The 21783-nt window shown below is 38.8% G+C and overlaps 2 protein-coding genes across 10 annotated transcripts in view; one reads left to right on the top strand and one right to left on the bottom strand.

The window, feature by feature from the left end:
* Window positions 1-16909, bottom strand: part of NPAT (nuclear protein, coactivator of histone transcription) — a 29122-nt gene extending 12213 nt beyond the window's left edge. Inside the window, exons 1-13 of one of the 3 annotated variants that reach the window (XR_015705158.1) lie at window positions 16690-16741; window positions 13278-13396; window positions 11587-11647; window positions 10034-10106; window positions 9513-9553; window positions 8232-8462; window positions 7638-7722; window positions 6344-6476; window positions 5742-5833; window positions 5571-5658; window positions 3530-3626; window positions 2866-2997; window positions 359-2053 (exon numbers count right to left, since the gene is read on the bottom strand). Coding sequence is in view for 2 of the 3 variants with exons in the window: in XM_087759240.1 (XP_087615366.1) it covers window positions 359-2053; window positions 2866-2997; window positions 3530-3626; window positions 5571-5658; window positions 5742-5833; window positions 6344-6476; window positions 7638-7722; window positions 8232-8462; window positions 9513-9553; window positions 10034-10106; window positions 11587-11647; window positions 13278-13396; window positions 16690-16726 (2884 nt within the window). In the remaining variant the exon portion in view is untranslated. Of the gene's footprint in view, window positions 1-358; window positions 2054-2865; window positions 2998-3529; window positions 3627-5570; window positions 5659-5741; window positions 5834-6343; window positions 6477-7637; window positions 7723-8231; window positions 8463-9512; window positions 9554-10033; window positions 10107-11586; window positions 11648-13277; window positions 13397-16689 lie in introns of all 3 variants that reach the window. The other 2 variants (XM_087759240.1, XM_087759241.1) reach the window with 2 other exon arrangements.
* A 4-nt stretch (window positions 16910-16913) lies between these two features.
* ATM (ATM serine/threonine kinase) overlaps window positions 16914-21783 on the top strand; it is a 79784-nt gene continuing 74914 nt past the window's right edge. For 6 of the 7 annotated variants that reach the window (XM_087759237.1, XM_087759238.1, XM_087759236.1 and 3 more), the window contains exons 1-5: window positions 16914-17053; window positions 18831-18932; window positions 19018-19130; window positions 20374-20519; window positions 20926-21090. In XM_087759237.1, the coding sequence (XP_087615363.1) occupies window positions 18861-18932; window positions 19018-19130; window positions 20374-20519; window positions 20926-21090 (496 nt within the window). In that variant the 5' untranslated portion in view covers window positions 16914-17053; window positions 18831-18860. Of the gene's footprint in view, window positions 17054-17882; window positions 17907-18830; window positions 18933-19017; window positions 19131-20373; window positions 20520-20925; window positions 21091-21783 lie in introns of those variants that run through there. The other variant, XM_087759234.1, reaches the window with a different exon arrangement.

Here is a 21783-nt window from a genome sequence, read left to right as displayed (position 1 = left end):
GAATCTTATTAAAACAAAAGCAAAAGAACTGCTTTATTTAGCTGAAACAGTGGAATCTCTTCTAGTGTAAACCAAAAATATGCTTCCTAAATTTATCACTGCTAAAATTAAATAATTTAAGCTTCTGAAATATGAGGCTATTTTTTTCAAAGCAGCCTCGTCAATGACTCTTCATAATTTTTATTTCATTTTTAGTGGCAACTAATATACTCAAAAAATACGTAACTCCTGGCTAGTTTTAAGGGGCAGATAGAGCAGTTTTTAAAAATTCAGTTTACTTTTAATGCACTTGCAAAAAAAAGAATAAAAATGCTATATAAACAACACATTTTCCATCTATTTCTAAGAATGAGATTACCTTGTGAGAAATTTGGGGAGACAGTCTGGTTTGCTGCAAATGTATTGCTGGATCTAGGAGGAGTCCGTAACTGTTGTACAGCTGGAGCTTGGGCAGCAAGTGGCATAGAGCTGCCGGGCAATACAACTACATTTGATGGTGTTACAGCTGTGCCCAAGGTAGCTGGATCAGTCATACAGGTGGCTATATAAAGGTTGTTTGAATTCCCAAAAGCTGTGCTTGTTGTTGGCATCAACTGTATAAATCCCCCTTCCTTGGAAAGATTAGTTGTACCTGCAACTGAAAAAACGGTGCAGTCTTCATTCTGAGTGTTAACTGAGGTGACCACAGGATCCTTAGGTCTAAGCACAAGAAGATTCTGCTCTGCCAAAGCTGAATCCACATTTTTTTCTGTGTCTTCTGAAGAGAGACATTTGGACAGGCCTGCAGTTTTGGTTGGGGATTTGGCTGGAGAAGACAGTATTATAGTTGGCAAATTTTCTCCTGTGATGCTGGAAACAGCATTATTTAACTCTGTGTCTGATGAAATAAACGGATCATCGCTGATGATGATCTTGAGGGACATTATATTAGAAGGATCGACATCCATTGGTTGACTACTAGAAGATACACGGCTTATACTTTTGGCCTCGGTACCTGACTCATCTGTTGAGGATGCAGTTTCTGGGAGAGGAGAGTGGCATATTTCAGATGTAGTAAGATTATTTTCAGTGGAAACTACAGAAATTTCTGTACATGCACTGTCACCAGAAGAGAAATATACATTATCAGCATCTACTTTTGTAGAAGATGAAGGTTCTTGCATTTCCCCTTGTGTTCCCTCTGAGTTTGACAGTCCTGAAGGGAGGTTAAAGTCTTTCTTACAAGGCTTATCAACTGTATGCTGATCATTTGAATAAGGTTTGTTAGAAGTATCAACAGCTTCAAGCTGCAACTCTGTTTTGTCAAGATCCGAAATCTTCACTGCAGATCTTGCAGCACAGTCTGCCTGCGTACTCTGTTCCTGATGGTTAGAGTGGTGGCTAGAGTTTTCCTGTAACATACCAGGTAAGGCAACTGCATCGTTTGTTACAGCCTGTTCTTTTCCTCCACCTGCTGATGGGCTAGAAATTGATGAATTGTTTTTTCTCAGCAGTACACTGTGGCCAGGGCTCCCATCAGAAGGGCTTTTCATAAGTGTTTTTTCAGATAGTGATGTATCTGGTGATAAGTGACATTTACTTCCAGAATGTGTTTTGTTTTCACTGGTTGTAGTACCTTCCGCCAATGATATCAAAGAAATCTGCGGACTATCAGAATGAACATATTCTAAATTAGGACTACTTTGAGCACTATGACTTAGTGGGCCTTTTTCAATTTCCATAGCTCTTTCACTTTCAGATACTAATGCAGACAACTCTTTTTTATCATAAGAATCTCCACAGTGTTCATTACATTCGCTATCAGAAGTCTGTCTCTTGTTAGGTTCAGTCAAACCCGGCACAGAGTCAAAAGCGATTTCAAGCTCTCCAATGTGTTCAGGGGTAACGGTTTTAAATACTTCAGTTGGCTTCCTTGGTCTACAACTTCCATGCAACTGTTCGTTGGTTGTATTTTTCTTAGCCACATCCTCATCATTAATGCTGGTCTTCAAGGCACATGATGCTTCTCCTAACTGAAAGCTTTTACAGGATAGTGATTCTCTAGAATTATCACCTGTAAAACAGAGAATAAGTAAGTTCCGTAGTAATTAGAACAGATGGTCCTTTCACAACGTTTTAGAAGCAACTTATCAGTTGAATGGAAAACCGTTTCACATGAAACTAAGCACGAATAATGCTACTCATCCTTACTTTCAAGCTGAGTGGAAAGTATATGAAATGTATGGTTAGTTTACATAGATTAGGCAATCTGGCAAATCATTTTGTACGTAAATAATAAGCATACACATAATAAGCAAATGGCTCAAGTCACTAAATCAGATTTCCAGAAGCACAAAAACCACCTCAGGATAAAGACCTCTCAGCTCTATTTCTCATATACTTTCTCTAAATATCTGCTACTGACTGACCACTGTTAAGAATGGGGTAGACAGACTGAACATACCTTTTGTCCAGAGTAAGACTCTTTTTGTGTATTAATTAACCAATACATTACAGACTAGAGAGAAAAGATTAGTATGGTTAGATGTAAAATATTATATTTATATTTACATTTACGTGTTCCGCAGTGAAAATTGCCAAGTATCTCTGTTTTGAATGAGAAAACAGTTTTGCAGATATTCTTATTTCATTTAGGAGCTTATCAAGTACAACTTGGAAGTACACTGATGGAATACTGTTGAATTTAATAGACTGAAACCTTCTAACAGACTAGGTGTATCTGTATGTTCATGCAATGTAAATGTCAAATTGGATATTACCACTGAAAACAGAAAGATTTTGAAACATACAAATTGTCTGAAAATACTTTCATAGTGAAACGTGAATATACTAGAAGAAACCTTAGAGAAAAAGAGAACAACCTACATCTACTAGTTTCTTCTGTTCCCAAAGAACTTTCAAGTGTTTCCAGGTTATCCTCATCCACGAGGATTGTATTTTCTACTCCACTCTGACCAGAAATACCAGCAGGTAAGTTCTTGTTTACTTTGCTCTTTCCTATTTTCAAAATAAAGCATAAAGAATGACTAAATATGTCATTTTACACACAAATGTGATTATTATATTTTAAATGAAGCATGGAGATTTCAAATTCAAGAAATGCCATCCTAAACTCAAAGAACTATTTTTCTATATTCATTACAAATCCAGAAATAGCATAAAAACATCCTTGGATTTTATGTCAGGATATCCCTGATCAGACAAATAGAAAAACTTTACAACAGAATAGAAAAACAAGTATGAACAACCATCCTTTAGACCAGAAGAGTCTAAAATAACAGCAATAAAACGATCACTGAGCCAGCACAAAACCAGAATTTCAGCCACAATAAAATGCTGTACTTGATAATCACGTATAAACGTATATAAAAATCTAATTCTGAATGGAGGGACACAGATGCCATACAGTCCATTTTTCTTGCAAAGGAGGCCAGCTGAACTACCTTTGGCTTCTTCAAGCAATACTTAGGAAAACTCATCATTCATGATGCTTTATAGTAATGGTACAATTGAGAACAATATACCCTACCATAATCAAACAAGTCAAAGAGTGCCTGAAAAGCTGGATCTGATTCTGTCTGTTCTAGAATGTCCTGTATAGCCTCTTCTGACATATGAATTTCACCCTGAGAAAAGACAAGACATACAGAATGGTTAGACAGCTACTTTAATAACTTAAAGAAAAACAGACAAGAATTGTTTTCTTTTCAAATTGTCTTTAGTTGTATTACTTCTGCTCAGCACAGAAACATAAAGACTAATGCTGGGAACATTTCTGCCACAACTTTAATGTCTGTTAAAAAATATCAGTGATTGAAGAAATGTATTCTATGATTCTATGAAATAAAGTCTCCCGAAATCCAAACATCTTTCTCAGACATTGCACCCTGCACATGCACATAGGAGTATTCTCCACATAATGACCAGCATTCATAGAATCATAGAATACCAGGTTGGAAGGGACCTCAAGGCTCATCTGGTCCAACCTTTCTAGCACAATCTAGACGAGGTGGCCCAGCACCATGTCCTGCTGAGTCTGAAACGTGTTCAGCATAGCGGAGTAATTGTTTAAGAAGGAGCATTGTTTAAGAAGGACTAAATCTCGGGCTACGCTGGAAGCTTATGGAGATGGTATGAATGCTGTGAGCCTGCACTAGCCAACCACTGGTAAAAAAAAAAAATCCCCAAATTAACCCTCATTTCTTGGGTTTGTACATATCTAGAATACAAGGCTAAGCAAAGGGAAGTTTTATTTCATTTACCTATTACATGTTCTATAATATAACTTCCAACTACTTTTCTGCGGAAGGCAGTTGGAAGGCACAGCTACACAGGACACTGCTCTAAGGTTCCTGTTTCAAGCTGACTTGTTTGGTAGCAGCCCAGGAAGAAAATGAGCAGGCCGTTCAATACATATTCAAATGTTGAAATACAAAGTCTGACTTCCCGGAGACCCTCTTAAGTACTCTGCAGCTTTTGATGTGGTGGTTGTAAGGGTGGATATCCCATGTGATATGCTTGATTATTTTGTCTTAGCTACTCTAACTGAACCAAGAAGCTGCTTTGATTTTCTTCTGCTCAGAAAAATGGAATACAGCTTTTCAGCTCCATATTTTGACAAAAATTGACCTAAAAATCACCAAGTGACAGAAGAACAGCTTTTAAAAACCAGACACCTCTACTTTGTAAACAGGCAACTGCCTCTACTCTCTTGCCCTTTTCACGAGGGCCATGAACATTATAATTCCCTCATTAAGACCCCTTTATAACCCTGTGATTGCCAGCTCGAGGGTTCTAGAAGAACGAAGGGAGAACACTAAAAGTTTAGCCTGTAGAAGTAGAATGTATATCACCTCCAAAAGCAAGAAAATATTAAATTTGAAGAAAAAGCATCCTTATTTAGGCTCCAAAGACAATTTCTCTTGCTATACTAGACAATCCATGCTTATCTTACAGCAAATCAGAAAATCAGATCAGACTAAACATGTTTGGCAACCACAAGATATTTTAAATTCCTTTTTTTTTTACAAAGCTATTGATCAGATCCCCAGTCAGAAGTTGGTACCCAATTACTGGTACCAAAGATCCAGTGACAAGCAGACAGCTGGTGACTGTGGGACAGTGTATTTATATCTCAGTCTGTGGGTAACATTAACAACTAACCACTGCCAGAAGCTGTCCTACTCCCTTGGCTTTTGACCCTGCTGCATGCTTATGCTGCCTTGTACAGGCACTGGGAAAGAATGCAGAGTGCTAAACTGGCTCAAAATCAACCCCAGCAAAATACTAGTATCCTGTCAGTTCAGCTCCTCGAACCTGCCCACCACCGTACAACAAGATAAGAGTTAATGCCTATGCCAGGGAACTGGCATAGTGAAACTGCCCCTGGGCAGAAGCTAGCCATTAGATAGGCTTAGCTGTATTGTAAACCAAACAAACAAATAAAAGGAAAGAAAGGAAAGAGGAGAGCAATCTCAGGTATCAGACAGTAAACAGGTTCAGCACAGTTTCCATAACTGATCGCATGCGCCTGGTCTTCAAAAAATGTAAACAGGGCCATCCACACCTACCTGAAGTCCAAGGATTTCATCAATTGAAGTCTCCTGTTCTGTGGGACCGCTGTCTGTCTGTTTAGGGGCCTGAGCGACACTGCCATCACTGGAACACATTACTCATTAGTTCAGAACTCAAAAATAAATCAAATAAGAATACATATGAAGTTTAGAGGCTCCTTTTATTACCTGCCCAGGATTTTGTTAATGTTCTCAGCAAGCTTCTCCTGAAGAGATTTGTTGCTCAAGATTTTTTCTCTGGCATTTTCAATAACCAGTTGCTGGAAAACACAGTTTTAAAGTGGTCAGGTTTCTATTTTTATCATCACTAGAAAAGGAGCATGAATTTCCAACTTACTGGTAAAAAAAAAAAAAAAAAAAAAAAATCAATTCAACACAAAGAACACACTTTATAACAGAGAGACAGCCAGTCTGTGACTGCATGACGTTGCTATGAAAATCATCCCAAAACATTCCCATACTTCTACTCTCCTAAAGTACAGCAAGGCTTACTGTGCTTTCTGGTTTCCATTCTCTAAAAAATTACCGTATTCTGACAGCTTACAGGTATCTTAGCAAAGCCAATAAATCGAGGAAAAAAACCACTCTACGTAGCCATGCTATCCTCACTAGTTTAGTACATAGAAGAGCTAGTTCAAATACAAAACTATAAATTTATCTTCTAAAGTAAATTTCTATAATACCCAAGACAAACAACATGTAAAAGACTAGTTTTCCTTAGTCTGAATTTGTTTCTTAAATGTAAATACCTTCCAGAAGTATATACTCACTGGGAAGTTACCATCTATGAATTCTTCAAGCGGCTCACTTTCTTTTTCTATTATTACTTCATCAGGGTCTTGAGAACTTCTAGTTGCTGAAAGAGGTCCAGATGTTGCAATGCTTTTCCTCTTCTGAGATTCACTGAAACATTCCAGGAAATTTATGTTTGCTATGGTCTTATACAATACAACAGACCTAATGGTAGGTAAATCAAGTGTTTCTCTTCCTTCTTAGCAAACGAAAGATTTTAATCAACAGAAAATTAACTACATACTGGAAATACAATAAAAGCCAATACCTCTTCCATTATTTCATATGCATATATTGTGTCTGACTTCATAGAAGTTGCAAACAAATATACAGACTGTGGGTAAACAGCACAACGGCAAATTGAATTCCATGCTCACTATTCAGTATTTTTCCCCCTCCAGTACACATTACTTTAACCAGTGGTACAGGTTCTAACTAACTGCCACTCAAGAAAAAGATTTGGGCATCACCACTGAAAATAAAGACCTCTGAAGAAGCAGCTGTTGTCAAAGAAGCAAACAAATGTTAGGTTGCATAAGAATTTAGATGATGAATAGGAAATGTAATGCTTTTATATGAAATCATGGTGTAGGGTCTTCTGAAACCATCAATCAGCACTAAAATCACTTATATACAAAAAAATCATGCAGGAATAGAGAGGACTTGGAAAAGGTATAAATGAATAAGGATCTGGAAAAATGGTAAGCAAAACCACCGACTGGGATTTAGTCAGGGATAAAGACAACAAACGGAACACAAAGAGACCAGTCAACTCATTAAAAACGAAACGACATTGGAATCAAAGAATAAAAAATGCAAAACTAGTGTAAGAACAGTTTTTCACACCACTTTTAATGCCAATGTGAAAATTTTTGCAGACAAAAAACAGACAAAATGCATATTTATATCAATATTGAGAATATTCATAATTGATAAGGATATTTTGGAAGGAATACTAAATCTCAGGCTCCAAGATCATTTGCCTATGCCTAATACTGGAATAACGTAAAGACCGGCTATATACAATAAAGAAGCACAAGTAGCCTCCTATCAGTCTGATTTTAAGTTCTTTGATTTTCCTTTCATTTGTGAAACATCACACACCAGCCACTCTCAGTGGACCTTAAATGTGAAACACTCCGCCATCTAAGAAAATTTACACTAGAGGTCAGAACACCGCATAATCTCTAAATGATCTTAAAAAAACCCAAACCAAACCAAAACAAAAACCCAAAAAAACCCACCAAAAAACCAAACCCACCCCATGTTTACCTTTTTCGTCTTCCTGGAGAAAGCAAGTTTGAATTAAGCTTTCGTTCTTGTGATGCTGGAACTTGAATGTGTATGAAATCTCCTGCTTTATAAAGGAAAATAAAAGAAAAAAAAAGATCATGATGCCAGTACTTTTTCCAGTAACATTGCTGAAGTACTACAGAAATCTACACATTACTTATTATGTTCCAATCAATTCCTGGGAATTCATACAAAATAATTTGGTACTATCATGAAAATGAGAACCATTCCTTTTAAATATATCCTGAGAAAAACATCCACTTGATGTGGATCACCCCTACCTGCTGAAACAAGTGTTTTAGGTGAGGGTGAGAACACAGGATAGAATAATGATAAATTAATGCACTTCTGATCTCTGAACTCACATTAGCAAGCAAGTATGCAAGAGCCATTTCTCTTTTGGGCGCTCCTTTTATTTTAATCACCTGAACCAGTTTGAAGAGCTAGGGGAACAAAGCATGAATTTTCTGAAACTTTTTTGGTGGAAGATGATTAGCCCTGATTTTAGAAAACTTCCATCTATATCCATAGATTTTTCACAGAAAAAAAGGTTTAAAAAAGTGTGCAGCTTACTGGTGATCTTGTTTTCTTGGGTTTGTGACTGGTGCATAAACAACGTATTCAGTCTTGTCTGTGACATGCTTTGATTTATTGTTGGCCTGTGAATAACTTGAGGAGATACAATGGAAGAGGAATTCTGCAGCCCTGACTGATGGGCTACTGACAACAATCCTGAGTTTGCAGGAGCTGATTGCTGAAGCATTCTCTGTCTTTTCATTTCTACAATTCCACTTCTTGTACGTGCTGGAGATAACAAAGACAAGATGAAAATATATGATAAAGGAATTTTAAAAGGTTGCTGATTTTCCAAGACCTACTTAAGAATGCTCCACTAAAACGTTTTTGTGCTTAAACAACTAATTCATGAAACTCAAAAACTAAGCAACATCCATCTTTGTCTTCTGTGTTACACATTTGAGCCTAATTAATTGAAGTACAGCCAACTTACATAGACAATGTAACCATGGTTGTATCACTGCTTAAATATTTACAGGAATAAATCATACCAAAATGGTATTTCATAACATAATATACCACTCATATAATTGACCTTAACTGGAATGGCTGTGTAAGTTTGCATTTATTTATCAGACTAACTCTGACAAATTTAAACAACAGAACACCACCCAGTCCAGCGAATCTCAGATCCAAGAACAATCACTACCTATATTTCACATTCTCTTTTCTCACACAGGTTACTCAGTAGAAGTACTATAGAGAGAAAAAATTATTTTTAAGTAAAATAACTTTTCTGAGAGTTCATTTGGCAGTTTTTGTAATGAAAGAAACAATTTTAGATAGAACAAGTATCTTCTCATATTTTGCTTAGATATATGTTTGTATGCATAAAAAATAATTGTTTCAAGATTGTAACACATTGATATATTCCCCTTCTACAGAAATGAAACTGCATCATAATTAGACTGGTTATGTTTTCAGTTCCTCTATGAACCACAAATTAACTCAACAGCTTCAGGACTGAAGCAGCCGTTTTTAAAACTTCTAACCGTGTAAACTTCTAAAAAGTTTTCAGCAGAGAAGATGCTATATAGAGAATTTAAGCCCCTTGCAAAAAGCTCAGCTTTTCTCATTTTCCTTTCTTGATCATTACAGCAATCCACAGACTGCACTGAAGACCACAGACATGCTGAAAAACCACTGCAGAAGAGATTTGACAACATTGTAAGAGTAAGGATGCGTTATTGATTGCTGCAGCATTCCCCCATTTTTTGCCAAAACAGATAAACAGAACATAAAGCCTACTGACCACATGGAACTGGCTCAGTTACTTACTCCTTTGATTAGCAGAAAATCCTGTGGAATTCTGCATGCTCCTAAAAAATAAAGCAGGTGACATAAATAAAAGGAGCACAACGGAAACACTCAGCTACACAGTGTGATGGTATCTATCATATGGTTAACGTCAGTCCGGTCCCAACCACATATTACTTCAGAAAGCTTCAATCTACTGATTGTTATTTTTATTTTTTCAAACAATGGTCACAGATCCTTCAAACGAAGCTTACTGTTACATTTTTGATCAAGTAACCACAATGGCATCAGATTCTAAATGAGTCATAGTACGCTGTTTTATTACAGGAAGGCCACATGCTCCAGTAATGCCCTCCTTATCTGCTAGTCCTGCCTTAAAATCTTAAAATGTCTACTCAACTCTCACATACCTATCTTTTTCACCATCTCTCAGAGGCAATAGAGAGCAAAACCATTCTCATACAATGATAAGGGGAGTTGATCAACATAGGGACTCACTCTTAGAGTGAAATTTTACTTTCTTGATTTCAAAACTATGTTACCTGATCTGAGAAAGTGTATAGTCTAATTTTTTCCACAGAGATGACATCATTGCTGGAACTTCATTTGTTGTTTCTAAAATAAACCATAAAAAAAACAAATTTAGATGCCTAAAACAGATACATATTGAGAAAAAGTAAAATCACAAGCAAAATAATTATCATGGGGTGATCATCTAACTTTAGGTGTCTAGTTGCCTTCTTAATAGTCTGTCAGTTAGAGAGCCCTAACTCCTAATTAAAGAACTTTGATTGATATGAACACAGACTCATCATGGATACAGTTCTCAGTTTTAGAAGCCTAAATGAAACTGAGGCAGAAACATTTATGGTGATAATTCTCAATGGAATCTGCACATGGTGTTGACTCCTGGGCTAACCCAACCTAACTCACTTCTGGAAATGGTATTCATACTCCCAAGTCACTTGTGTGCTTTTGAAAATTGTAACCTGGCAGACAGGCCTTTAAAAGTAATGTTTTATTTTAAGATGTCACCCAAACAGGTAAAAACACTTGGTATTTTTGAAGCATGGAACATTTAAGTACAAATGGAAAGATGCAAGCAGATCAATTTATAAAGTTTTTCAAGGTGCCAAGTACGAAGTATTTTGAAGAAAGTATGTTTGTGTCTTAGTTAGCATTTCAATTAAACCTAGTGTGAAAACAAAAAAATATTCAGAAATGTTCCAAACATGGTATGTCTTAAACTGCAAGTCTTAGAACCAAGCACCACTAAAATCTGATCGTACAACACGTATTAAAAAATTGCAAGACTTGGCAACATTCAGATGCTCAGTAACTGCTTTTAAAAACAGGAAATGCTCTAACTCCGTCTCTAATGTTCATACAAAATATTAAGTTATTCTGAAAATCATTTTAGTTATTTTTAAAAACAAGACAAGAAACATTTCACACCGTAAGACCCCTCCTGGTTATTTCACAGAATATCTCAAGTCAGAAAGGATCCATAAGGATCATCGAGTCCAACTCCCTGCTCCTTGCAGGACTACCTAAAACTAAACCATATGACTAAAAGCGTTGTCCAGACGCTCCTTGAACAGGCTTGGTGCCGTGACCACTTCCCTGGGGAGCCTGCTGCAGTGACTGACCACCCTCTCAGTGAAGAACCTTTTCCTAATGTCCAATCTGAACTTCCCCTGACAGCTTCATTCCACGTCTGCTTGTCCTATCGCTGGTCACCAGAGAGAGGACATCAGTACTCCCCCCTCCTATTTATAGTATAAACAATAAACAGTATAAACCCATACATTTGGCAAACTTTATTATATCTTTGTGCTTTATTACATTAAAAGTTCTGCTCAAATTTGAAGTGAAAATACAGGTTGGCAAAACCAAACTAAGATAATCAACTAATTTTGCTCACAAAATGCTGATCTAATTGGCCGTTGTCTACATAATATGGAAACCTTCAACTTACAGCATAGATGGGGGATTGCTTTAAGTCCATATATAGGTGGAGATATTACCTCTTTCTCAAGGAGTTCACAACAGATAAATAAGAAAAATAAAATAAAATCTCATTCTGAAGGCTTACCTTTTGTTTTCATGGCTACATATTCATTAAGAATAGTTGTCAAGTTTTTTCCACACAGGGACTGGAAAAAAAAATACTGATCTCAGAATCTTCACTAATAACTTATACTTCATCTGCTAGTTCACATTATGTTTAAGCAGTTCTTTAGAGGACCATACCATGCTGACCCTGAACACGAGGAACTGTACTTTGTGCTGCTGGTGCTGAGTTGTCTCAAACTAGATAGAGAGCTATCTATGGAACAAAATGCCATTATGAACACAAGACGTGAAGTGCTTGATCTCATTGCACAACACTGGTACAGCAGTTAGAGCTGCATGACCTCCATTCACCTTTGTTATTATGGAATAAACCCACAAAAATAAGATGATGAACAGCTGTAACAGTAATGAGTATGTATCATCCTGGAACACAACGTGCGTTAAGATGCAAACATGACGAGAACTTCTGTCTGAAGTAAAATTCTTAAGTCACACAGAATTAACCTTCATATCATATTTATTTTTTCTGTTATTTTAGGTGAAACAAAAAGAATTAAGATTTTAAAGTTACCACTATTTGTTGTACCTTCTTGCCTTGTTTTCTAGTGGGAACTCAACAGGGTATGACAAATACAGCCCTTTATTGCAAGTACTTTGAGGTACAGTGAAAATTTTTTCTTAGACACTATCCTATCATCACCTTTCTATGAAAAACAGGAAAAATGTTTCTACTGAGAAAAGGAAGATAATTAAAAGCTTTAAGAATCTGCATAATCTATTTACATTTGGTTTTTCTAATTTTTGCTGGCCGTAGCTTGGTTCTCAATTCCCTACCCCCAAAATACAGATGACTAAACATTTGTAAATGAAATAAGTTCAATGGTCTGTTTTGAATAGGTGCATCAAGACTTCGGATCTCAGAAAAGATTTCCACAAATTTTGAATACTGTGGACAAAATCCCAGACAATATAATTAACTGTTATATTAGAAGAATGAAACAGAAAAAAGGAAGAAGATGCACATATAAACATTAAAATGTTGATACATAGCAATATCTAAACCCTGTAATTTGCATACTATATTAAAACCCCCATTTTGTGTATGTTAAAAAAAAAAACAAAGTATCTAATTACCCTGTAGCTATATGCACATATCTACATAAGTAGCTACACACTGTATTTATGCACACCCAAAGTCCCACATTTCACCTGGGACAAAGCAGACGATACTGATCAAAGAGGAAGCTGAACTGAAACACAGTTTTTGTCAACAAAATTTAGTAGCCTTAGATAAAGCTGAGGTACCTTAACAAAATAGTTAATATGTACTTGAAATGGAACATTACCAGCTGCCGTGTCTAGGATAGGAAAGCAATGTCCAATAAATTACAAGAGCAGCCCTGCAATCAATAAAACCCTTGCAACACCCTTCCATAAATCAACCTCAAAGCTATAAAGCAGACTAAACATAATACGCTGAAATGAATTTGCATATTTTACACTTAAATGTTTCATAGTAAGATTAAATACTAGAAACCAAATAACTGCTAATACCACATGATGCAAAACAACCCCCCAAAACCAGAGGGGACGATCTAACTAAACATTTTAAGCAGTATTCGAGAAGTAACTGTTACACTGAGAAATCTCAATTTTCTTTTCCATGGATACAAGACAATCTAACTTTCTGCTTTGCAAATACAAACTCACCAGCAAGCAGGCTGGAATAAACCCATCCTCTGTACAGTGCTCTGCATATTCTTTCAAATCTGAGCTTTCCAAAATAAATTCACGGCAGGTAGCTAGAAGTTTTTCCTGTTGTAAATACCCTGCAACAAATCAGATGGAAAATTTTGCTATTTCATTTGTTACTTCTGCTCGATAGGTACCAAAGCATTAACATAACCAGCTGCACACAGTGTTGAAATAATCAGGTAAAGATTTGTATGTTAGACCAGGAAAGTGAAGTTATCTTGAAAGAACATATATCTTGCAAAATATTTCTTTAATAGTTAAAACTAGAAAGAGCACAAAATATTATTGATATTACACTGTATTTACAAACTATTCAAGATTGGAAGTGAGGCAATATGAACAATTTCTGATTTATCTTTAGTACAGACAGTACTGTACAGACAAGAAAATAAAAGTTCTTGGCTCAGGAGGCTGACAAACTAATTCTCACATGGGCTGAACAACCCAGTCTGATAATTAAATGGAATTCTACAATACTTTGTTAATAAAACGCATTGCTATGTAACAACAGCTCTCCACACATCGTTGTGTTTCAAAACAGGCAAAACCTGTGCAGCTGGGACGACAGTGTATAAGATTTATTACAAAAATTGGCATTGTACAAAAATTAATAACAGGAAAAGATTGCCCCCCCCCCCCCCACTGTAATTTTCATTTCAAATAGATGTACTAGCTGCAACTTGTGCTCTGTACACACCCCAAGACTCAGTAGTTACCTTAACAGGAAATATACTGAAAAAGTTTACTTTTCCAAAATTCCATTCTGCAGCAAATATGTTCTGCTTTAATCAAACTTCTTAAGCCCTGCTTTAATCTTCAAATACTCTAAACATTAAAAGATAGAAATTGACCAATCTGAATGAAGGATTCTAGAACAAAGAACCACAAAAGAAAATGTTTCTTCTTTCTTGCTTGTAGCAGATCTGAACATGCAATGTTTTAAAGGAAGGATAAAATATGTGTCTAATTACACCATACAGGATAGATACATTCTATTTCAATGGACCCCAAAATGGTCCACCTCAGTTCAGGAATGTCTACAGAAAAATGCGGCCTTTAAGTTTGCATGAAGACAAATATCTTTCAGCAGACCCAAGTGCAGCCGGAAAAAACAGATTATGTTTCAGACACATAAGCCCTTGTTCAGGTCTTCAACACATATGCGAACTTGGAAGTTAAACACAGTTTGGGAATAACCACTGTGAGTTTAATCATGATGTAGGAGTTGGCCTATCCGACAGCAAACATTAGTGGTACCTGGGGAAAGGAAAGGGCTGTCCTATTTAATTTTTCAAATACATTTTGCTATAAAATTCTCAAGCCACAAATTGCTGGAAGCTGAAAGTGTACTTTGGGGAAACACAATTCTATGCCAGTCTTATTCCTATCTACTATACCATCCACTGTCAGCCAGAATGGACGATGGGGTATTATGCTAGGTGGAGCTTTGATCTGTGCTGATATGGCTGCTCTTACTCATCTGGCCATTTACGTAAAAAGTTTCAAATTTTCTTTCTTGAACCTACTACTACAGTATTGCAAGGGATGACTGAATGCTTGCATACAGGCACATTTGGCACATACACCAATTTCCTGCAAAAAAAGGCATTCCAAAGTTTAAAAATGCCTGGATTAGGATCTTCTGTGCAACTGAACTGAACTGCTTGTGCACACACTGTGTAATGACATGAGTACATAATCTTTAATATCACCAAAACCAAATTAAAGGCAGAAAAGGTACAGTACCTTCTGAACTAGGAATGATTCAATATTTTGTTCTACCTTAAGAAATGTAAAGACACACATCTAACTCATAGTACACATTCACTCTTACATTAATTAGAAAAAGATAAATTTTCTTATGTATTTTTCTATGGGTGAGCTCATCTTACAATTTTAGTTTTGTTTCTTAAACCAATATTCATCAACCTTCACAGCACCAGAAAGACTGATCTAGAGAGGGGCAAAAAACCAAAAAATATAAAAAAAAAAAAAAAAAAGATGGAAGAACTGCACTGGGAAGCCTGTTTATCCACCCAAATTCAGAGATGCCTCATGGAAGAGGAATCCCTATTAGAAGACAGAAATAGCTACAAGGAATATCCTGTTCTACAACCTTAGGCTGCTCAGAAGTTTTCTATACATGATGCATGCACCATGCCACAAGAGACACAAGATAGGATGGATCATCCCTAGTACACATGACGTTGCCACGCTCGTATGCTATGTCTGCAAGTCTCTGGTAAGCCCATGAGATCAGCTTTCTACCCAGAAACTTCTAACAACCCATTTTTTATAGAGAAGTACAGCAAGAGATCTCCCTTGCATGATTTTAAATCTTCTTTTACAATGCATGCAGTTTCTAAAAATCCTCTATTACTTCACAGTAATAAAAACACTGCATCTCTTACTATCCTTGTTTCTCAAGACAGTAGCAAGAAACATTTCAGGTAGTATTTAAAAAGTAAATTGTGCTGGAGGAACACTGAAGAAAAGATTCAGCTTTAATGGCTTTGGATTCAAAAAAACTGTGGACAACTGAAAACTGAATCTCACAATGTAAGCTGCCAGGAAACCTGTGCCAACAGGTGCTTACGTGTGGGACTTAAGTACGTGGGTCATAATTTTGACTACCATCTATTTGTTCTTATCTTTGGCAGTATCCAGATAATCCGAAGCGTAACATCATTTAAAAAATTCACTGTCTGCTGCCGACATCCCGAACACGCTTACTCTGCGCTTTCCACAGACACTGAGCAAACCTGAACTCTCAATGCAGCCTCACAGGTGACCGAAACAGGGAGGGAAAGAAAAACCAGCTGAACCTTAACCTAGCCTCCTCTGGTATTTTGGCTCATCCTTGTATTCCTCCTGTAATCGGATGCTTTATGAAACCCCATTCACCAGGCACCTGTCTGTAGGCGGACACCGGAGACCACCACGTTTTCCTGAACTCAGGGACAACCCGAGTCAGGACAGGGCCGGGGAGCAGCACAGCCCGGCCTGGCGGCCCCCCCTGCGCCCGCCGCGGCTCCGGAGGCCCCAAGTCCCTCAAGATCGAGCTGCGTTTGCTTCCCGCTAGAGACCGGGCCGGAGGGGGCCGGGGGACGGCTCGGAGACCGCCTGGACCAGGGCTACGCCCCGGCGGCAGAGGCAGTGACAACGCCAGCCTGGGGGGACGAGCGCGACGCGGCCGAGGATCAAGGGCGCAGCCGCTTCATTCTTCTGCCGCGCCCAGGGCGCTGCCGGCGGCTGACAGCCCCCAGCAGAGCCCCGCTGGCGCCGCCGCCGCCCCGGGAGCCCCCGCCGCGCCTCAGGGGCGAGCGGCGACCCCGCCCCGCCCGCCCTCAGTCGCTCGCTCACTCACCCAGCACCAGCCGGGCCACGTCGGACGGCAGCAGCATGGCCCGAGGCGGCAGAGGAACGGGGACAGGCGGGAGGCAGGCAGCGGGACACAGCTCCCGCAGGCGCAGCGCGGCCGCCCCGCCACCGAGGGGAAGGCGCGGAAACTCCGCCAGCCAGCGCCGCGCCCGGCCCCTTCCGCCGGAACCCGCCGCTGCCGCGCATCCGCTTCCAGGTCCGCCCGCAGCCGCCGCCCGCCCGCGCCGGACCGGACCGGACCGCGCCGCGCCGCTCCACGCCGCCGGGAGGCGGGGAGGGTGCGCGCCGCAGCCGCGGGCGGCCGTTCCTTCTCCCCGGCCGGCTCCCGCCGCCCGCCACGCCGCTTGGAGGTGGGCCCGCTCCTGCCCTCCCCTTCCGACCCGCGCCGGGCCGCGCTGGCGACACGGCCCCTGCCCGCCCGAGGCTCGTGGTCCTGAGGGGCTGCTCGGCCTTCCCTTCCCTTCCCTTGCCCGGGGGAGGGTGGTGAGGGCGGCCGCGCTGAGGGGCCCGGGCTCGGCGAGGCGGGCGTGCGGCTGTTGGGGCGGCGGCCGCGGCTGCAGAGCCCTGAGGGGCTCCACGCGTGCCGGGGGCGGCCTCGGAGGCGTCGGGGAGCCGGAGCTCCTCCGGTGGGAGCGGCTGGAGGGCGCCCGTTAGTTGTAATTGCCCTGCACGCCTGTTAGTAAACGCCTCTCCGTGGGCGTGTGTCGTTTGTTTGGGTTTCTTTTGTGGGTATGCTCTTTCCTTGCCCTGTGTAATTTTTATAGGGGACGAACGTGGTCGTAATATAATAGTTGGAGAACTATGTAACTAGTGAGAAATAGTAGATGGATTCAGTCTTAGGAATTCTTCACTGTTGTTGTTATGGCACTTGAAACACCATTAAATACGAACGAGAGAACTGGCTTCTTCCCCTTTGATACCCAGTCCCTACAACATGCAACCCATGTTGTCACGTTTCTCTGTCGACCATTTTTCAGTCTGTCGGCATTTCAGAAGCCATTGGAGTTTCTTCCTCCTTTCAGTTTCTTCTTCAGCAAAAGCAGCGAGTTACTGGAGCAGCTCATCATCTGAATGAGTTCGGCTGTACACTGCAGCCAGCCTTCCTGCTTACAACGTTTTCCTTTTCATACACACCTGGTCAGTCACCGTATCTCTGATCATACTTAGTCCCAGCCTGGTCTTGACTGAAGCCAAAGGAAATAAGTAAGACCATAGATGTTTAAAGTTTTACCTGTCTGAATGGATATTTTTATATTCTCATTAAAGTGCTCATGATGCAGTGCCATGCATCATGAACGCCCATTCTCAATTGCTTATTGCAGCCTCAGCAGCATATGGTTGGAGTTACTTCCAACTTATCTTTTTCAGACAGAGTTTCTCTTGGGGCTGCTTTCAAGGGGTAGAAGGAGAAGCATGGGAGTTGTATACAATGTCATTGTCGTGATCTGCATCAGCATAACTTCATGTAAACCAGAAACGCAAGGTCTAGCTGATTCCAACCTCTGTGGAAGGAGATGAGGCATAATTTTAAGTGGTCACAGAAGGAAAAAGTTGTTTCCTCTTATGAGTAATACTCGAGCATCCCTTGACATGTTGAGTCCAGAGGGATTTGTCAATATGATGGCGCATACCTATGAAAATGTAGGATGTGAGAGAGGAAGAGAGTTTTCAAGAGAATTCGCTACCTTCCCCTGGCAGCATCAGGTTCAGCTACTGAAAACAGCTAGCTACTGAAAGTTCGTGCTGTTTGCCTGAACGTATTCAGCTCTGTGTCATTTTAATCTTATTATAATTTCACTCCATGTCATCTGACCAACTCTACTCTGTTATCACTCATGAAAAGGGAGGAAATCAAGAGTCATGTGAAGGGGCGTGTGTGTGTGTCTCTGCTGTTATTCTTCATGATTGCTGCCTGTAGGAATGGATTACATTCTTGACGTGAGACTTTGCTTCAGTCTTATGACCAATAAGACTAACCCAGAGATGAATGAGCTTTTCAGTGAAATAATACTGTGGTTTTGTTTGATACTGGATTTTCAATATATTGCATTGCCAACTTTTGGATTGGTTGACTTGACTTGTATTAAGTAAAATAATTACTGGTTTATCCTTTTCTTCTGTTTGCAGATACAAATGACTCTTCTGTTAAACTGAACCATGAGTCTTGTATTACATGATCTGCTCATTTGTTGTCGACGCCTTGAAAATGAGAAGGCTGTGGAGCGAAGGGTAACAAGTGTTCTTTTGGTGTGTGTGCCTCAATTAGCAATGAAGGGAATCATTAATAATTCTTTTTCTTGAAATACATTTTCAGAAGGAAATTGAAAATTTCAAGCGACTTCTCCGTGATTCTGAAACAGTTCTCCAGCTGGACCGGAATTCTGATTCTAAACAAGCAAAGCAGCTCAACTGGGATGCTCTATTTAGGTAGTTTCTTTTTTTTTCCTTTGTGAATGGTCGCAATTTTCTTACATGGAACATCATTCTTTTGTTTATTGGGTGTATTTTAATGCTTATGTTTCTGCAGATTGATTTAGACTTCTTGTCAGCTTGTAAACAAGAAGTTACTTATGTTCGTCTCTAAAGGGAGTAAATTTAAAATAGTCAAAAATGCAACAATTGTAACATACAGAAAACTTAACTGCTAGGAAGCTGATCATTAATTGAGTGCTCATTTTTACTTGCAAAAATAATAGTTACTTTCTTTTATTGAAAATTATCCTCTGCACCTGATTTTCAACATATAGTTCATATGTAGATTATAGATAGCTCATTAGAATTTTTTGTGTTACTGAGTTCTTCAGGACACAATAGAAGGACTGTGGCTTGTGAATTAAAAAAGCTGTGCTGAGGTTTGTAGAGGCCCATCTTTGATATAATCTCCTCTAGGTGTACTACAAGATTGGACTGAGCATGAGCGTGATAAGTTCTTAGAGCAGCTGGGACCAGTGTAAAATTACATGTTAAAAGCGCATCTGAAGTATTAGTTTTCATAGGCTGGTGTCTGGTCAGCTTTCCATTATGTTTTTTAATTGGACAGCATTGGAATAGTTCTTGTTTTGTGGCTGCCCCAAAAATATCGTAAGAAGTATTTGATAAATTTTTATGTTGCTTTTGAGATGGCCAATTATATATTGGAAATAGATAGGAGGAATACAAAAATAGGGACTCTAAACTGAATACAAATAGTAGGCCAGAAAATGTCCAGTAATTGCCAGCAATGAAGCCAGTGAAAAATTTAATCTATTGTTAGATCTAAAATCTAATCTATATGTTAATTTTAAATGATGGAGAAATAGAACTTGAAGGTTTTCGCCAATAAAAATAATAAAGAGTACTTATTATTTTGTTGTATAATGTTGCAGTATAAATAAAAAGACAGCATTGCTTTTTTTCCTAATTAGAAATTGTATGTTTAGCAGTATGCAAAGTTTAAAGGAAAGTTTGGTTCCTATTCAAGTTGCTTCTGGATTATCTTTAAAACTAATAGCTCCTTTTATAGACTATTTCCATCATGCTTAGATTGTAATCTGTTTCAGTTGGTTTTAGTCTTTGATAATTACAACTGCAAGAAGAACAAGCTCTGACATTCTAGGCTAAAACGACATTTACGTATTTTACTTTAGTCATAAATGTGCAGATCCTTGATCAATATCTTTTATTTTTGAAGTGTCCTGCAGAAATCTTTCCAGAAAGAAATGAAAACCCTCCAGCTGACAAAACCAAATGCATCTGCTTCAACTCAAACTACCAGACAAAAAAAGATGCAAGAAATTGGAAGTTTGGTCAAGTATTTCATCAGATGTGCTAATAAAAGTTAGTAATATGTATTCATGTAGTAATTACTGTTTTGTTTTGATACTTTGCTTTCATCTTTGAATTTTTACTCTGAAGTAAGTTACCAGGGTGGGGATCATCTTGCTCGCTTCCAGGTGTTTACAATTTAAATATCTTCACGTGAATCAGTCCTTTGTGCTCCTTCTCTGTCCTTGTTGATGCTCACAGTGCCTTTTTCTTATTATTCAATGTGTCTATAACTGATGTCTCCTCTCGTAAGTAATTTCTTTCTTAGAAACAGTTTAAGAGATGATTCGTAACAGAACTGTTTCTGAACTGTGGGGTGGGTGTTTTTATTTTTAAGTAAACATTTACAAATAATTAATTCCAGATTTATTTGGCACACTTTGGATTAATTACAGTCTCACATTATTTCTTCATGTAGGAGGACCCAGACTGAAATGTCAGGAACTTCTGATTTATGTCATGGAAATTATAAGAGATCCAACAAGTTGTGCTGCTTATGGATCTGACTGTAGTGGTATACTCCTAAAAGATATCCTCTCAGTAAGGAAATACTGGTGTGAGATATCCCAGCAGCAGTGGTCAGGTAAAATTTTTAAGCCTACTTACAAATGTCTTTTGCTATTATAGAAGCATGTTTAGGTGCATATTAATTTGTTTGATGGCTTGTTGTGTGAGGTGCTACACAAACCGTGGAGTAAACTAGTGTCAGCCTTGAAGACTTACAGTTGAAATAAACAAAGCAGCAAGGATTAGGAACTGTTTTTTTTTTTTTCTTTCTCCATACTGTTTGTCTGTTGCTTACTGAAACATATGTACTTATATAGAATCAGGTTATGTGTGCATCATCTCCACAGGGCTTGACACGTATAACAAATCCGTGCAATGTGTGTGCTGGAAATAGCCTCAGTAAAACTGGTGTTGGTGTGCAGTTGTTTGCAAGTTATTAGGTATTGGCTGGTATAGTTTTGATATAGTTAATGTGTTACTGTTAAATTTTATTATCTGAGTTTCGTGGGCTCATGAAGGTCCTAAAAAAGCATTGATTCATTGTTGTTATATGCACAAAGTCCATATAAAGGAAAAATAGAAAGCTTAAGATTTAAATAGACAAAAACAGATTAAAAAGTTGACTAATGGTATAGCGTGCAACCTGAACTGAGTGGAAATGCAAGCATAATTTTTCACTTTTCAGAGGATTGGATTTGCCTCCAAGACAGGTAACTTACTTAGCATGGAGAAGAATGTTATGTATTTTGAATCATCTAACTGACATGAA

The sequence above is a fragment of the Nipponia nippon genome, unplaced genomic scaffold (genome assembly GCF_047370975.1).
Source record: "Nipponia nippon isolate SJK-2023a ecotype South Korea unplaced genomic scaffold, ASM4737097v1 scaffold_2, whole genome shotgun sequence".
Classification (NCBI taxonomy): Eukaryota; Metazoa; Chordata; class Aves; order Pelecaniformes; family Threskiornithidae; genus Nipponia; species Nipponia nippon.
This window is presented reverse-complemented; position numbering and strand designations above follow the sequence as displayed.